The sequence below is a fragment of the Gekko japonicus genome, unplaced genomic scaffold, assembly GCF_001447785.1.
Source record: "Gekko japonicus isolate JY-2015 unplaced genomic scaffold, Gekko_japonicus_V1.1 scaffold10, whole genome shotgun sequence".
Classification (NCBI taxonomy): Eukaryota; Metazoa; Chordata; class Lepidosauria; order Squamata; family Gekkonidae; genus Gekko; species Gekko japonicus.
Genome location: NW_015167526.1, coordinates 954,403 through 969,055, shown reverse-complemented (window position 1 = coordinate 969,055; position 14,653 = coordinate 954,403). Strand labels below are relative to the sequence as shown.

At 48.1% G+C, this 14,653-nt stretch overlaps 1 protein-coding gene across 1 annotated transcript in view; it reads left to right on the top strand.

Moving 5' to 3' along the window:
• Positions 1-14,653, top strand: part of ACACB (acetyl-CoA carboxylase beta) — a 113,595-nt gene that overhangs the window by 15,679 nt on the left and 83,263 nt on the right. Inside the window, exons 2-7 of the mRNA XM_015413261.1 lie at positions 2,784-2,916; positions 5,211-5,349; positions 5,861-5,970; positions 7,971-8,052; positions 9,606-9,704; positions 11,412-11,521. Of these exons, the coding sequence (XP_015268747.1) occupies positions 2,784-2,916; positions 5,211-5,349; positions 5,861-5,970; positions 7,971-8,052; positions 9,606-9,704; positions 11,412-11,521 (673 nt within the window). The remainder of the gene's footprint in view (positions 1-2,783; positions 2,917-5,210; positions 5,350-5,860; positions 5,971-7,970; positions 8,053-9,605; positions 9,705-11,411; positions 11,522-14,653) is intronic.

Below are 14,653 nucleotides of genomic sequence, written 5' to 3'. Positions count from 1 at the left end.
GCAGAGAGAGAGAGAGGCCACATTCCATGGGGGTTTTCTTTGATATTCTTGCAGTCCCAGGCTGGAAGTTGCCTTGGAGAGCCAGTTTGGTGTCGTGGTTAAGTGCGCGGACTCTAATCTGGGAGAACTGGGTTTGATTCCCCACTCCTCCCCTTGCACCTGCTGGATGACCTTGGGCAAGCCGTAATTCTGTCAGAGCTGTTCTTGAAAAAGAGCAGTTTCTGTCAGAGCTCTCTCAGCCCCACCTACCTCACAGGGTGTCTGTTGTGGGGAGGGGAAGGGAAAGGAGTTTGGAGGCCGCTCTGAGACTCCTTTGGGTAGTGAAGGGTGGGGTATAAATCCAATCTCTTCTCTTCTTGATAACTGAGCTTCTTTGCCTGCAGAATGTATTGTCTATAAGATGGGAGTTTGGTGGCATGTAAACATTGCTTTGAGTCCATTTGGCCAAGAGTTTTGTTTCTGGAAGTGGCAGCTTGTGAGTGGTGATCGCCTTGCTCTGTCATCTGTTCCCCAGCCCCAGTTCGTCAGAGGTAGACTGCCTCACCACATGGAGTCTCCATTTAACTGTCATAGCCATCACTGGACCTGGTCTTCCTGAAGCTTTCCAATCCATTTTTAAAGCCATGTAGAGACCAATGGTAGTGAATTCCGTACGCTAAGTACACACAGTGTGCATTTTCTCTTGTCCTGAATCTATTGCCGGTTAGTTTCAATGAGCGAGTATAGAGAGGTGGAAGGTTGCATTATTTATTTATTTAATTTCCAGGCCGCCCTCCCCCTAAGGGCTCATAAAAAACATACAATACCTAATTTTTAAAAATCAACAAAAATACATAAACAACATGCATAAAAACATACATGCATAAAATGTATGTGCATAATGGCTCATAAAAACATACAATACCTAATTTTTAAAAATCAACAAAAACATGCATAAAATATACATGCATAAAACCATACAAACACTTAAGTATGTATACTTGAATTTTTTTTCTAAGTATACAAAATATCAACAAGGCATACAAGCCAAAGCTATACAATATCTCAATGATATACAACCATACAATAGTCTTTAACAGTACTCCAGTTACTGCTGACAGCCAAAGAATTGTGGAACTTATTATAACAATCCAAGTATCATACAGTCAAATAACAATCCAAATTTCATACAGTCAAATTATCATAGTATTACAAAGCAGCCGGCTTTTGCTTGGTTGCGTATCATAACGTCATCAGAAGCAAATCAACTTGTTTTGTGTAAGAATTTTCTTTGTATTATAATTATACTTCCTGGTTGCTAAGGATATCTCTTCATAAGAGTTACTACATTTAGTATTGGGACTAGCCCTTGTTACCTCTGAAGATTTCTCATATTGGACCTGTCTTTAACTTTAGCTTTAAAGCTTAGTCTGTTAAAGACAGGTCCATACAAAAACATACAATACCTTTTTTAAAAAAATCAGCAACATTAGTCGTCAAACAACCAATGATTAGTCAGAATAAAAACAGTAACAGATCCCTCCTCGATGATCTCTTCTCTACATCAGGCAAACAGCTCAGTCTCTGTGCAAAAGAATAAATGGACATAAATCCGACATTAAAAACTGCAATGCTCAAAAACCAGCAGGAGAACATTTTACTTTCCCAGGTTGTTTTATTGGTGACTTTAGAGTTGCAGTTCTCAAACAAAGAAATTTCAAAGGGAAATTACAACAGGAGATTGCTTAACTCGAGTTAATTCACAAGTTCAGAACAATCGGCCAACCAGGGCTGAACAGGGACGCAGGGTTCTTATCTCACGGCAGAGGCCGATTTCCTGCCCCCCTCTACTCTTATCAAGCTGACTCCAATGTGCAGGGTCCCTCTGCATCCTCTACAAGCATTCTTTACAACACCCCTCCCACCTTCAGACTGGGATAAAAGAACTCAGATCTCCCTTTCTACTGTACTATGTCTGACAAAGGGAGCGTTGACTCCCAAAAGTTTATACCCTGAAACTCTTGTTGTTCTTTTAAGGGGCCACTGGAACTCATATCCAGCTGTATCGCTGGTTAATATCAGTGGGTTGAAGATGGGAGGTTGTTCAGAATTGGGGCTGGTTGGTCTGAAACCAGCAGCTTTGGAGCTAACGACACGTTCCCTTGGCAGTGCATCATCTTCGAGCAAAGGTCTCTTGAAGCTCCTGTTCTCTTCTGTGGCATCCTCGAAAACAGGGCCTCCAAAGGGACTAGAATGAAAACTGTTTTGCTCGCCAGCCTATCCGTGTTAAACTACAGTAGTCGTCACTGGCACATTGACAGTCTGAGAGAAAGGGGAACAGTGTCCTTGCCAATTTGAAACCCTCGACGGCTGCCTGCTCACCTGGAGGTTATCCCGACTCTCCAGTGGTGATCAAGCAAGCGGCTACTTGTTTGGTGTCGTGGTTAAGTGTGCGGACTCTAATCTGGGAGAGCTGGGTTTGATTCCCCACGCCTCCACATGCAGCTGCTGGATGACCCTGGGCAAGCCATAGTTCTGTCGGAGCTGTTCTCTCAAGGACAGTTCTGGAAAGAGCTCTCTCAGCCCCACCGATCTCACAGGGTGTCTGTTGTGGGGAAGGGAAAGGAGCTTGTAAGCCGCTCTGAGACTCCTTTGGGTAGTGAATGGTGGGTATAAATCCAACTTCTTCTTCTTCCATTGTACTTCACGTTTAGCCGCCCCTCTGTCCATTTTGGCGTCTCCCCTCTCTGGTTCTTGTCCAAGCTATGGGTTAAACCCAGTCTCATCCTTTCATCCATTTCTAGACCCAGCATGTCGGGAATGCACCTCGTGAAGAAGGGGCGTGAGCAGAAGAAACTGGACCTCCACAGGGACTTCACGGTCGCTTCGCCGGCTGAATTTGTCACTCGCTTCGGAGGGAACAGGGTTATCGAAAAGGTACATCGTTCTTAAAAGTAATATACTTTAGATTGCCATACCATCTTTACTCCATTTGATCAATAAGTATACCAAAAGAAGTAACTCAGAATTATATGGGGTTTTTTTTAGCTCTTAGGAGGGCGTTTGATTCAATTGACAGGGAACTCCTTTGGGCCAAACTACAGCAATTAAACATAGATAAGAGACTCCTCAAACTTATAAAAAGGTTATATACCTCTAAAAAGGTAAAGGTAAAGGTTCCCTTGCTCGAAAGCCAGTCGAGTCCGACTCTAGGGTTGCGGTGCTCATCTCCGTTTCAAAGCCGAAGAGCCAGCGCTGTCCGAAGATGTTTCCGTGGTCACGTGGCCGGCATGACTAAACACCAAGGCGCACGGAATGCTGTTACCTTCCCACCAATCTCTTGTCTTCCTATTTATCTACTTGCAATTTCTTGCTTTCGGACTGCTAGGTTGGCAGGAGCTGGAACTAGAGACAGGAGCTCACTCCGTCATGCAGCAACTTGGGTCTCGAACTGCTGAACGACTGACCTTCCACAGCCTGCAGTTCAGCGTCTTAACCACTTGAGCCACCGCAGCTCCTATATACCTCTACTACTTGTCAAATTAAATGCTCATTAGCAGGGGAATTAATTCCAAAAGTCCCTTTCGGTTAAGGAGTCAAACAGGGCTGTATGGTAGCTCCCTTTTTATTTAACCTGTTCCTTAATGATCTTGCTCCCTATCTAGTAGCAGGTTTTTTTAAAAAAAAATCAGTTTTTTATTTTTAAAGACAAAACAAGTAGGAGGGAAAAAATATTCTTACAAATTCTTGTTTAGTCTTTGTCCTAAACTGGGCTCTGTCCATGTCCCTCTACTATTATATACCGACAATACGGTATTACTGTCTCACTCCAGAGTTGGCTTAAAATGGTTACTGAAAAGTTGCCTGCTGTTCTCTTCAACTAATAAACTACTCTTGAATCACGGAAAGGTACCTGTCCCAGAGAAGGAGGGTGTTTCAATGCAGAGAGCTGTCTATCTGTTGCAGAGAAAAATCTTTTTTGAATGAGGCCTAGACTTTAAATGCAAACACTTCGATCCTTGATATGTTATTCTGAACAAAATGCTGCAAGGTATTTTGACCGTTGTTCCATCAAGCACAGTCCTGTCTACTGTGATGGGCTGGTGGGGTGTTGGGCAGAGATTATTTCCAGTGGTGTCACCTGAGACTACAGGACGGATTGTGTCTCAGTTTTTGGATACAATCTCTGGCATCTCCACTTAAGAGGGTCAGGTAAGAGGGTCAGGTGTGAAAGAGCCAGTTTGGTGTAGTGGTTAAGTGCGCGGACTCTAATCTGGGAGAACCGGGTTTGATTCCCCGCTCCTCCACTTGCACCTGCTGGATGACCTTGGGCAAGACGTAGTTCTGTCAGAGCTGTTCTTGGAAAAGAGCCGTTTCTGTCAGAGCTCTCTCAGCCCCACCCACCTCACAGGGTGACTAATAGGGTCAGGAGAATGTGGGGAGGAGAAGGGAAAGGAGATTGCAAGCCACTCTGAGACTCCTTTGGGTAGTGAAGGGTGGGGTATAAATCCAATCTCTTGTCTTCTTCTTCCTCTGGAGGCACAACAACAGGGCACAGAGGCCGAGGCCTGAGAGCCAGTTTGGTGTAGTGGTTAAGTGTGTGCGGACTCTAATCTGGGAGAACCGGGTTTGAGTCCCCACTTCTCCACTTGCACCTGGCTGGATGACCTTGGGCAAGACGTAGTTCTGGCAGCTGTCCTTGAAAAAGAGCAGTTTCTGTCAGAGCTCTCTCAGCCCCACCTTCCTCGCAGGGCGACTGTTGTGGGGAGGGGAAGGGAAAGGAGTTTGTAAGCCACTCTGAGACACCTTTGGGTAGTGAAGGGCCATGGGGTATAAACCCAATCTCTTCTTCTTCTTCTTCTTTCTCTGTTTGAGACCCTGGAAAGCTGCTGCCAGTCTGAGTAGACAGTACTGTGGCTTCCTTTGAGAAGCCTACAGGTGGGGTCAGCCGTGTTGGTCCGGAGCAGCAGAACAAAGTCTGAGTCCTGTGGCACCTTTCAGACCAACCGAGTTTTATGCTGCCTATAAGCTTTTGCAGAATTAAACTTTGTTGGTCTGAAAGCTGCCCCAGGACTCCAACGCTGTTCCTTTGAGAAACCTTGTTCGTAGCTTTCTAATGCTTCCCTATCTGTCCCGTGCCTCGCCACTCCGAAAACACAAACCATTCTAGAAGCAAACCTGCTTTCTAACAAAATAAAAGCCATCCTTTCCTTGTTCGTTTTTTTTCTCAGGTGCTGATCGCAAACAACGGCATTGCTGCTGTGAAATGCATGCGCTCCATCCGCCGGTGGGCTTATGAAATGTTCCGGAATGAGCGAGCCATTAGGTTTGTGGTCATGGTCACCCCTGAAGACCTTAAAGCGAATGCTGGTAAGTGAGGAGAATATGACCTGGTTGGTGGGGTGCGTATTCAACGGTATCGATGATTCTCTCTCTCACTCTTTAACCTTCAGAAAAGAGCAAGAGTCCAGTAGCATCTTAAAGACGAACAATATTTGTGGCAGGGTGCGCGCTTTCGTGAGTCACTGCCAAAGCTCCCTCTAAGCTGTGCAGCCTTGTGAGAAAAAATCCTACTTTGTGAGCTCCCGGCATTAAAGTTGTGAACGAGCGATTTGGCTGCTGCGTAAATTAGTTTGCTCTCTGGAGCCCTCCTTCCTGAGCTGAGATAAAAAATGTGTGAGCCAGAGGCTAAAAAACTGTGAGCTAGCTCACACCAACTCAGCTTAGAGGGAACACTGGCCACTGCTCACTTCTTCAGACTCACGTAAGCTCCTCCCGGGCCTCAGATTTTGTCAGGCTTCAAGGTGCTCCTGGGCGCTTGCTCTTTTCTCCTGCGACAGACAGACTAACACAGCAACCCGTCTTGACCTTTAACCTTCAGAGTACATCAAAATGGCTGACCAGTATGTACCTGTTCCGGGCGGACCCAACAATAACAATTATGCCAACGTAGAGTTGATTGTGGATATTTCAAAAAGAATTCCAGTGCAGGTAAGAGGGAAGCCGCATCTTTCCTGTTCCTTCTGTTCAGAGGGGGTAGACGGGGAGAGGGGAAGGGCCCTGTCCCTCAAGGAAGGAGAGAGGGAAGGAAGAAGATCCTGCGGGGCATGTCCTGTGACGTGTGAGGCTAGACGTGGGCTGCCAGCCCACAGCAGTGACAGATCACACCTGCCTTGTATGGCCCTGAGGTGGCATTATTGGAGGATTGCCCCTGGTGGAGGGCATCCCCATGGTCATCTGCCCAGTAGGACTTTTCCTGTTGGCCTTAAGAGCCACTCTGCCCTTTTTTGAAGGAGACCGGGGTATTTGGCAAACAGTCTTGGTTTGTTGGCTTATAACAGTTTGTTCAAATGTGTTCAGGGAATACTTTCCCTATGAGGAAAGGTTAAAGCGCTTAGGGCTCTTTAGCTTGGAGAAACGACGACTGAGGGGTGACATGATTGAGGTTTATAAGATTATGGATGGGACAGAGCAGGTGGGGAAAGAGGTCCTTTTCTCCCTTTCTCACAAGACAACTCCTTGTGGGCACTCCATGAAATTGCTGAGCGGTCGGGTTAGAATGGATAAAAGGAAGTACTTCTTCACCCAAAGAGTGATTAACACATGGAATTCACTGCCACAGGAAGTGGTGGCGGCTACAAGCATGGACGGCTTCAAAAGGGATTTAGATAAGCATATGGAGCAGAGGTCCATCAGTTGCTATTAGCCACAAGGTATAGAAAGGGACCCTGGGGCAAGTGATGCTCTGTCTTCTTGGTGCTTGGGGGGGCCAACAGTGGGAGGGCTTCTAATGTCCTGGCCCCACTGCTGGACCTCCTGAGGGCACCTGGTATTTCTGGCCATTGTGGGATACAGAGTGTTGGACTGGATGGGCCTTTGGCCTGATCCAACATTGGCATCTCTTATGTTCTTATTTCTACAGCTGTTTGTTTTTGTCATGGAACCATAGTGAGCTGCAGAGGATTCCGGGGGGACGTTCTAAGGCGGACATTCAGTTAATATGTGGGGGTAGCTAGGCCTCTTGAACCTCACCGTCACCGCACGTGTCCAGTCAGCATCCCCACTGCCGTGCCCACACTCCCCTTTGGCTGTGGCCGGCTGGGGAAGAGTCCTAGGAGGAGGGCAAGCTGTCTTTCAGGAGTCCCAGGTTCTTGATTGGTCTTGGAGGACACGAGCTAAGCTTATGGGAGTCCCCAGTGTCCCTGGGGAGACATTTTGCAAATCACTGTATGAGGTGGTGATGGATTTCCTGGTGTCTGTAAGGTAGACTCTGCAACTATTGAATATCTGTTTGGGTCTGCGGCTGATGCGCATAAGAGAAGCCAGTGGCCCATCCAGTCCAACACTCTGTGTCACAGAGTGGCCAAACACAGGTGCCATCAGGAGGTCCACCAGTGGGGACAGAACTCCAGAAGCCCTCTCACTGTGCCCCCCAAGCACCAAGAATACAGAGCTCCATTGCCCCAGGCAGAGTGTTCCTATCTATACCTTGTGGCTAAGAGCCACTGATGGACCTCGGCTCCAGATGTTTATCCAGTCCCCTCTTGAAGCTGTCTGTGCTTGTAGCCTTGTACCCTTGGACTGCAAGAAGATCAAATCAGGCAATCCTAAATGTAATCAACCCTGACTGTTCCCTGGAAGGCCAGATAATGAAACTGAAGCTCAAATACTTTGCCCACCCAATGAGAAGGGAGCACTCACTGGAGAAGACCCTGATGCTGGGAAAGATTGAAGGTCAAAGAAGACGGGGACGGCAAAGGATGAGATGGTTAGACAGTGTCATAGATGCAACGAACATGAAATTGAGCCAGCTTCAGAGGACGGCGGAAGACAGGAGGGCCTGGCGTGATCTGGTCCATGGGGTCGCGAAGAGTCGGACTCGACTGTGCGACTGAACAACAAAATGCTTGTAGCCGCCACCACTTCCTGTTTGAGTGAAGAAGTACTGTATGTCACTTTTAACTTCTGATGACCTAAAACTTTTATTCCAGGCTGTCTGGGCTGGCTGGGGGCATTCCTCTGAAAACCCCAAACTGCCAGAATTGCTACACAAACACGGGATAGCCTTCCTAGGTAGGTGTGTGTTTGGATGGTGTTTGAGCTCATAGTGCTGTATATTACACTAGATAAGATAGACGCGTTCAAGGTGGCTATATGTGTTTGTATTTGTGTGTGTGTGTTGCCACATGTATAGATGCCAAACTACAAAGTCAAGAGACTGTCCAGGTGTGTGGTATGGGGGGGTAGGGTGAAAGTTCCCTTGAAACCTTCTTAGGGTTGCCGGTGTCCAGGTAGTAAATTAAACAAAAAACGAAACCCGTGCAAAAATAACAAAAAACATTGTCACAGCTCAGGTGGGGTGTCACCTGACGCTGCCACCACTCTGGATTTAGGAACCCTTGAGAAGGCCCAGAGCACCCTCCCAAGACCTCCAGATCTCCCTTTTGGCCGAACAATAGGCGACAGGACCATGCAGAGTGAACAATGAAAATAGTTTATTTTATAAGAGGTCAAACAAACAAGGTGCAGAATTATAACAGTAAGTGGGTGAAAAGAACTTAAATGCCCTAACTGTCCCTAGCTCACTATTCCAAGTGACACTAGACTACTCACCCTTCCCTCAGTATGAGGGTCTCTCCCCCACAGCAGCCTCAGTCCCTTCTGGCTCTGCCCTCTAGGAAGAAGAACAGCTTTTCCTGCTGCTCCAGATCTTTTATTCCAAGCCCTCCTCTTTTCCTATTGGTCAATTTTGGCTCCAAAACCCCCCAGGGGCTTCTGGGAGTTGTAGGCCCAGCCTCACCTACTGCTAGCCAGGCTCCCTGGGCCTAGTAGGCCTCTGGTGGCACAGCCCCAGATCATGACAAACATTCAACAGACAATATAATGATATAAACATATAAGTGGTGTAGTTTATCAAAAATATATATAATGTATACCATGCAAGTCAGTAACTCAAAAATACAACGGTGGTCCAAATACATAAATAACGTGGTCCAAATACATAAATAACATTCAGAAATAGTCCAAGTCAAATTTCTCAAGCAGTAAAAAGTCCAAACCTCAACATTTATAATTCCTCTTCATCTGTTGAATGTTTTTTGTTATTTTTTGCATGGGTTTCATTTTTTGTTTAATTTACTCCCTCCTGTGCTTCTCTGCTGTTTGAGTGCCCAGATAGAGGCTGGAGATAGCCTGGAATTAAGGCTGACCTCCAGGTTACAAAGATCTGTTCCCCAGGAGAAAATGGCTGCTGTAGAATGTGGACTCTGTGACATCATATCCCACGGAGGTCTCTCCCCTCCCCAAGCCCCGCCCTCCACAGGCTCCACCCTCAAAATCCCCAGGAATTTCCCAACCAGAGCTGGCAGGTCCTTCAGCGGATTGGGCACAGACCTGTTCGTTGAGCCTGTAGCCTGGCACAGAGGTGCGGCATGCTGCCCATGCGCTTTGCCGTGTCTCTCTTCTACAATTTCCTCCCTGCCCTTTTACGTGCTTCAAGTCCTGCCCATGAAGAGGCTGCCAAGTCTGGTCCAAGCAACGCTCATTTCCACAGAGCCGGTGGAGGCGGGTTTGCCAGAGGATTGTGCCTCATGTGAGTTCCACTTACGGACCTTTCTGTTTGCCAGGCCCCCCAAGCGAGGCCATGTGGGCCCTCGGAGACAAGGTGGCGTCTACCATTGTGGCCCAAACGGTCCACATCCCTACGTTGCCGTGGAGCGGGAGCGGTAAGAGGATTTCTCGCTGCATGACTTTGCCCTGTTGGAGCCAGGGGTTGTTGTTCTATATAGCACGACACATGCTAAGTTTCCTTGTGCCTCTTCTCTTCCCCTGCATCCCAGATTCCACTAACAGTGTCACTCTGCTGGGGTGGCCGAACTTGCTTAACGTAAGAGCCACATAGAACAAACGTCAGATGTTTGAGAGCCGCAAGACATGAACAAATATTGCACACACGTTTTTATTTGAGAGCCAGTTTGGTTTAGTGGTGAAGTGCGCGGACACTAATCTGGGAGAACCGGGTTTGATTCCCCACTCCTCCACTTGCACCTGCTGGATGACCTTGGGCAAGCCATAGTTCTGGCACAGCTGTTCTTGAAAAAGAGCTGTTTCTGCCAGAGCTCTCTCAGCCCTGCCTACCTCCCAGAGTGTCTGTTGTGGGGAGGGGAAAGGAAAGGAATTTGTAAGCCACTCTGAAACACCTTTGGGTAGTGAAGGGTGGGGTATAAATCCAATCTCTTCTTATTGGAAAATATGCAAATTTGTTTTTTAATTAACATTAAACTACTGGCACATAATACATAAAACTATATTTGAAATTCTGGATATAGACTTAACTTACCACAAATCTACATAGCAGAGATGAACAAATTGACATTGATTGTACAAGGAAAAGATTATGATATATTTAAAGAAAGATAGAATAGATGTATAAATGGTTAGAAAAGAAGTAATGTAACAGGCTCAAAAGCCTGTTTATCGTAAGCAATACATCTGTTAAGAATGATGTAAAACAACATGAATAAAAATTTGAAGAAGAAAAAAAACATTAAACGAGACTGCCAAAAATAAAAACAAAAGGGGTAAAAACAGATATGACTTTAAATGCGTCCTCCGAGCCCCACCCACCCATTCCCCCACTGGCTGGCTTGGCAAAGGGATTTAAAGTGACAAATGCCTTCTCTCAAGCTGTGTGGGAGTTTTTAAAGTTAAAGTTGCTTTCTTTCTCTGCTCCCCCCCCCTCACACCTCAAGGCTACCCAGGGAGGGGAACACCAGCTGCAGAACCGTCGGGGAGGGGAAGCACGCCTCCCCTTCGCTTCCCCAGCCGCCCTGCCAGGAGTCACACAATGGCTGAGGACAGACTGCCAGTATGAAGCGCGAGGGAGGCGGGGCAAAAAGACCCAGACCGAGTTGTGCCGGGGATTCCTGGTCGCACTGCACCTACTGACGCGGGAGCATACCGGGGAGGAGGCGCTAGGGAGGGTTCGCACTGTTGGCCCACCCGTGGCGGAGGCGTGGCTGTAAGTAGCTTTTTCCCACTCTGGCGACACGCGCCTGTGCACTTAGGTGCATAGCTTGTTTGTGGCTTTTAGCGTGCACACTTCCGGGTTTGCTACAGCTTTCACCTGGTACTTTTTTAACGTGGTAGGGAATCGTCACAGGACGGGTTGAGTACGGCCGGGGAACGCCTGACAGCTGTGGCTGTGTGAACCGGCCCCTTCAATCCGTTTGTGAAACGTGCCTCTATCGGGCCAAACTGCCAGTCTGAACTCAGCCGATATATGTGAACCACAGTCTGGCCACCCCTGCCACAGTCTGGCCACCCCTGCAGTCTCTGCGTTGTCTCCTCTGAGCTGGGGATGGCTAAGGCTTCCTTTCTGTTATCCTCCCATGCCCACCTGTTCTGTCGTTTACCGGTATGAACTTTTGTAGATTTGGTGGCCGACTGGACCGAGGAGGAGAACGAGCAGCAAAGAACCATCACTGTTCCCCTGGAGACGTACCGGCGGGGCTGCGTGAAGGATGTGGACGAAGGCTTGGAGGTGATGGGGGCAGGGAACCTGTCAGGCTCGGGCGTTTGGCCAGCTGTACCTGTTGTATTTCAACCATCACACCTGCTGTGTTTCAACCCTACCCTGTGTAATCATGCCCTGTGTATCCCGTTTACTCCCTGCTCCCAACTGTTTGTTATTCTTATGCACTTATCGCTTGCCCTTGCCTGCCCTTGCATTTCTGGGGGGGGGGGGGGGGGGAAAAGTTTAGGGAGGCTAGGTTCGGTAACTCTTCCATGGCACCTCAAAGACATCCTTTCACATGTGAAGCGTCCTTGAGCAGAGTCTGTGTTTGGGAAGTAATAGACCAGTGATGGCGAACCTTTTAGATCTTCTTCGTGGTCTCTGTGCATCACACCCTTGGGATACACTGCGCCTGCGCTGAACCTTCTCGGTACCGATAGCTAGCAAAAAGGGATTTTCGCGCCTCTCCCAGGTCACGCGTCGACTCCACTGCGCATGACCAAGGAGGGGCACGCAGATCCCGCCAGTTCTCTTCTGACCGCTGCGCTGGTAGGACGCCTTCTGCCTCGGTCTGCTAAGTACCAAACTTTTTTTGCTAAACTTGCGTTTAGTTAGTTTCTCTTTCTTTATTTTTGTAGTTAGCATTTTTCTTTCGGTGTTTGTTCTTTATTTACGTTCCCCTCCCGCTGGCCTATGGCCCCGCGGTGGGGCTGTTTCAAACGGTGTAGGACTTGCGGCCTTAAAATATCCCCCACCGACGGGCACTCACTTTGCCTCGTTTGCTTAGGGGAGTCGCACTGTGTCTCTAAGTGCAGACACTGCCGAAAGTTTTCGAATCAGACGAGAAAAAACAGGGCAGCTCGTCTACACTTGGCCCTGATGGAGAAGGCACTATCTCCACAGTCCTCTTCACCGTTGGACACGTCCGGGCACGCCTCGATGTCCACCTTGGCTGCGGACACTTGTCCTCCCGTTCCGGGATCATCGACGTCGACGGTCGCAATCGATGCTTCGGCACCGAAACGATCGACGCCGATAAAGGACCACCCCGTACCTTCCAAGATCCGGAAGCAGGGCAAAGACTCACAGCAGTCGAAGAAACCTAAAACGGACAAACCCAAAGTCCATAAGGTTTCGGCTAGTCAGGGTCGAGATCCCACGCAAGAACCTCACCCGATCGGTTCGGATCTCGACATCGACCTTACTCAACAGACAAATCAGTCGCAATCTGATATGTCGAGCCGTCAATCCTCTCATGCCTCCCCAGAACGTGGAGTCGAGGATCGGCACCGACCAACTTCTCCTCCCCTGACTTGGGATGAGAGGCAATGGCATTATTTGTACGGGAATCGATACCCATACCCTTGGGCACTCCCGATACCACCCCCACCTGAATGGGATCGTCAGTCGGTGTCATCCCGCATTTCGCGCTTTCAAGATCGACCATCGGTATCGAAGCAGTCGATACCGACGCATCCACCAGACCCGGTTGTGCCCCCGATTAACACACCGGCACCGTCTCAACCTGAATTACTCGAATCATCTCCAGAACCATCCAATGTATCCTCCGATTCAGATGGCTTTTCTGAACATATCGAGGATGTAGATGCACAGCCCACCTCGCAAGATGTGGAAGCGGATTTACCTATTTCTCCATCAGAGGATGTTAAGTCTTATGGAGATTTTATTCAACGCATGGCATTAGATCTATCTATGACTCCTACTCTCGTTGCCAGTTTTGTGGATGATAACGTTTTTGACATTATGCACTCTAACACTTCGCCCTCCGTGGCTCTACCAATGACAAAAGTTCTCTTGCAAACTACCAAGGACTTTTGGACTCGTCCAGCCTCCATTAATGTCTCTAATAAGCGTCTGGATCACATGTACAAGGTCCAGGAATCAGGGGCTGAGTTTTTATACACACATCCTAAGCCCAATTCTTTGGTCGTTTCCTCGTCCACGAAAGGAAAAGCGAGCCACTCTACTCCATCAGACAAAGAAGGAAAAAAGTTGGATTCGGTTGGTAGAAAATTCTACACTGTCGGTGCAATGGGCATTAAAACGGCGAACTATGCCGCCTGCATGGGCCGTTATCAATTCAATTTATGGAAGCGTTTGAATGATTTCCTCCCGCACGTGCCCAAAGAGTGCCAACCTCAGATTAAAAGGATTCAGAATGAAGGGATGGTCTTGGCTAGACACCAAATTAGTGCTGCCAAGCATTCCCTGGAATCCGCTAGTAAGACTCTAGCAACCTCTGTAGCGTTACGCAGACATGCCTGGCTCCGCTCTTCATCATTGCCATATGACACCAGATCCTCGGTGGAAGACCTTCCCTTTGAAGGTTCTGGATTGTTTAGCTCCACCACTGACACGGTTCTGCAGGAAATGGATAAGAGTATCAAGACGTCCAAGAGTTTGGGGATCTCCCCCACGACCAAATACTCGAAATCCAAGCAGTGGCCTAGGCAACCTTGGTCGACCAGGCAACCGTACAACAAATCACCTACGGATCAATGGCAAAGACCTCCCTCTCAGTCACGGTCTTTTCCCCCGAAAAATAAGGGACAATCGTCCGGTGCCTATAAGTCGAAATTCCCTAAGAATCCCAAACAGGGACTTTGACTTCAACCTTACTGCTCAGACTCGCCTTGCACCCTTCCTGCACGCATGGCTCGCCATTTCTACGGACAAATGGGTGCACTCTATAATAAGAGATGGCTATCTCATAGAGTTTTCTCTGACTCCCAAAATCTCCCGTTTTATCAGAACCCCGGCGTCTCCTGCCCTGCTACAGGAGGTACAATCGCTGACACAAAAAAACGCTATAGAGAAAGTCCCGATGGCGGATTGTTGCCGCGGGATTTATTCCAAATATTTCACGGTCCCCAAGAAGGACGGAGGACTTCGTCCAATCATGGACCTTCGTTTTCTCAATCGGTTCATCATTTACAGAAAGTTTCGCATGACCACGTTGCAAAGCATTTTACCACTCCTGTCTCCAGGGACTTGGATGGTCACTTTAGATCTCAAAGACGCTTATTTTCACGTCTCCATCCATCCTCGTCACAGAAAGTTCCTCAGATTCGCAGTCGGGGAGGACCATTACCAATTCAAAGCCCTTCCATTCGGGCTCTCTACCGCCCCCAGGGTTTT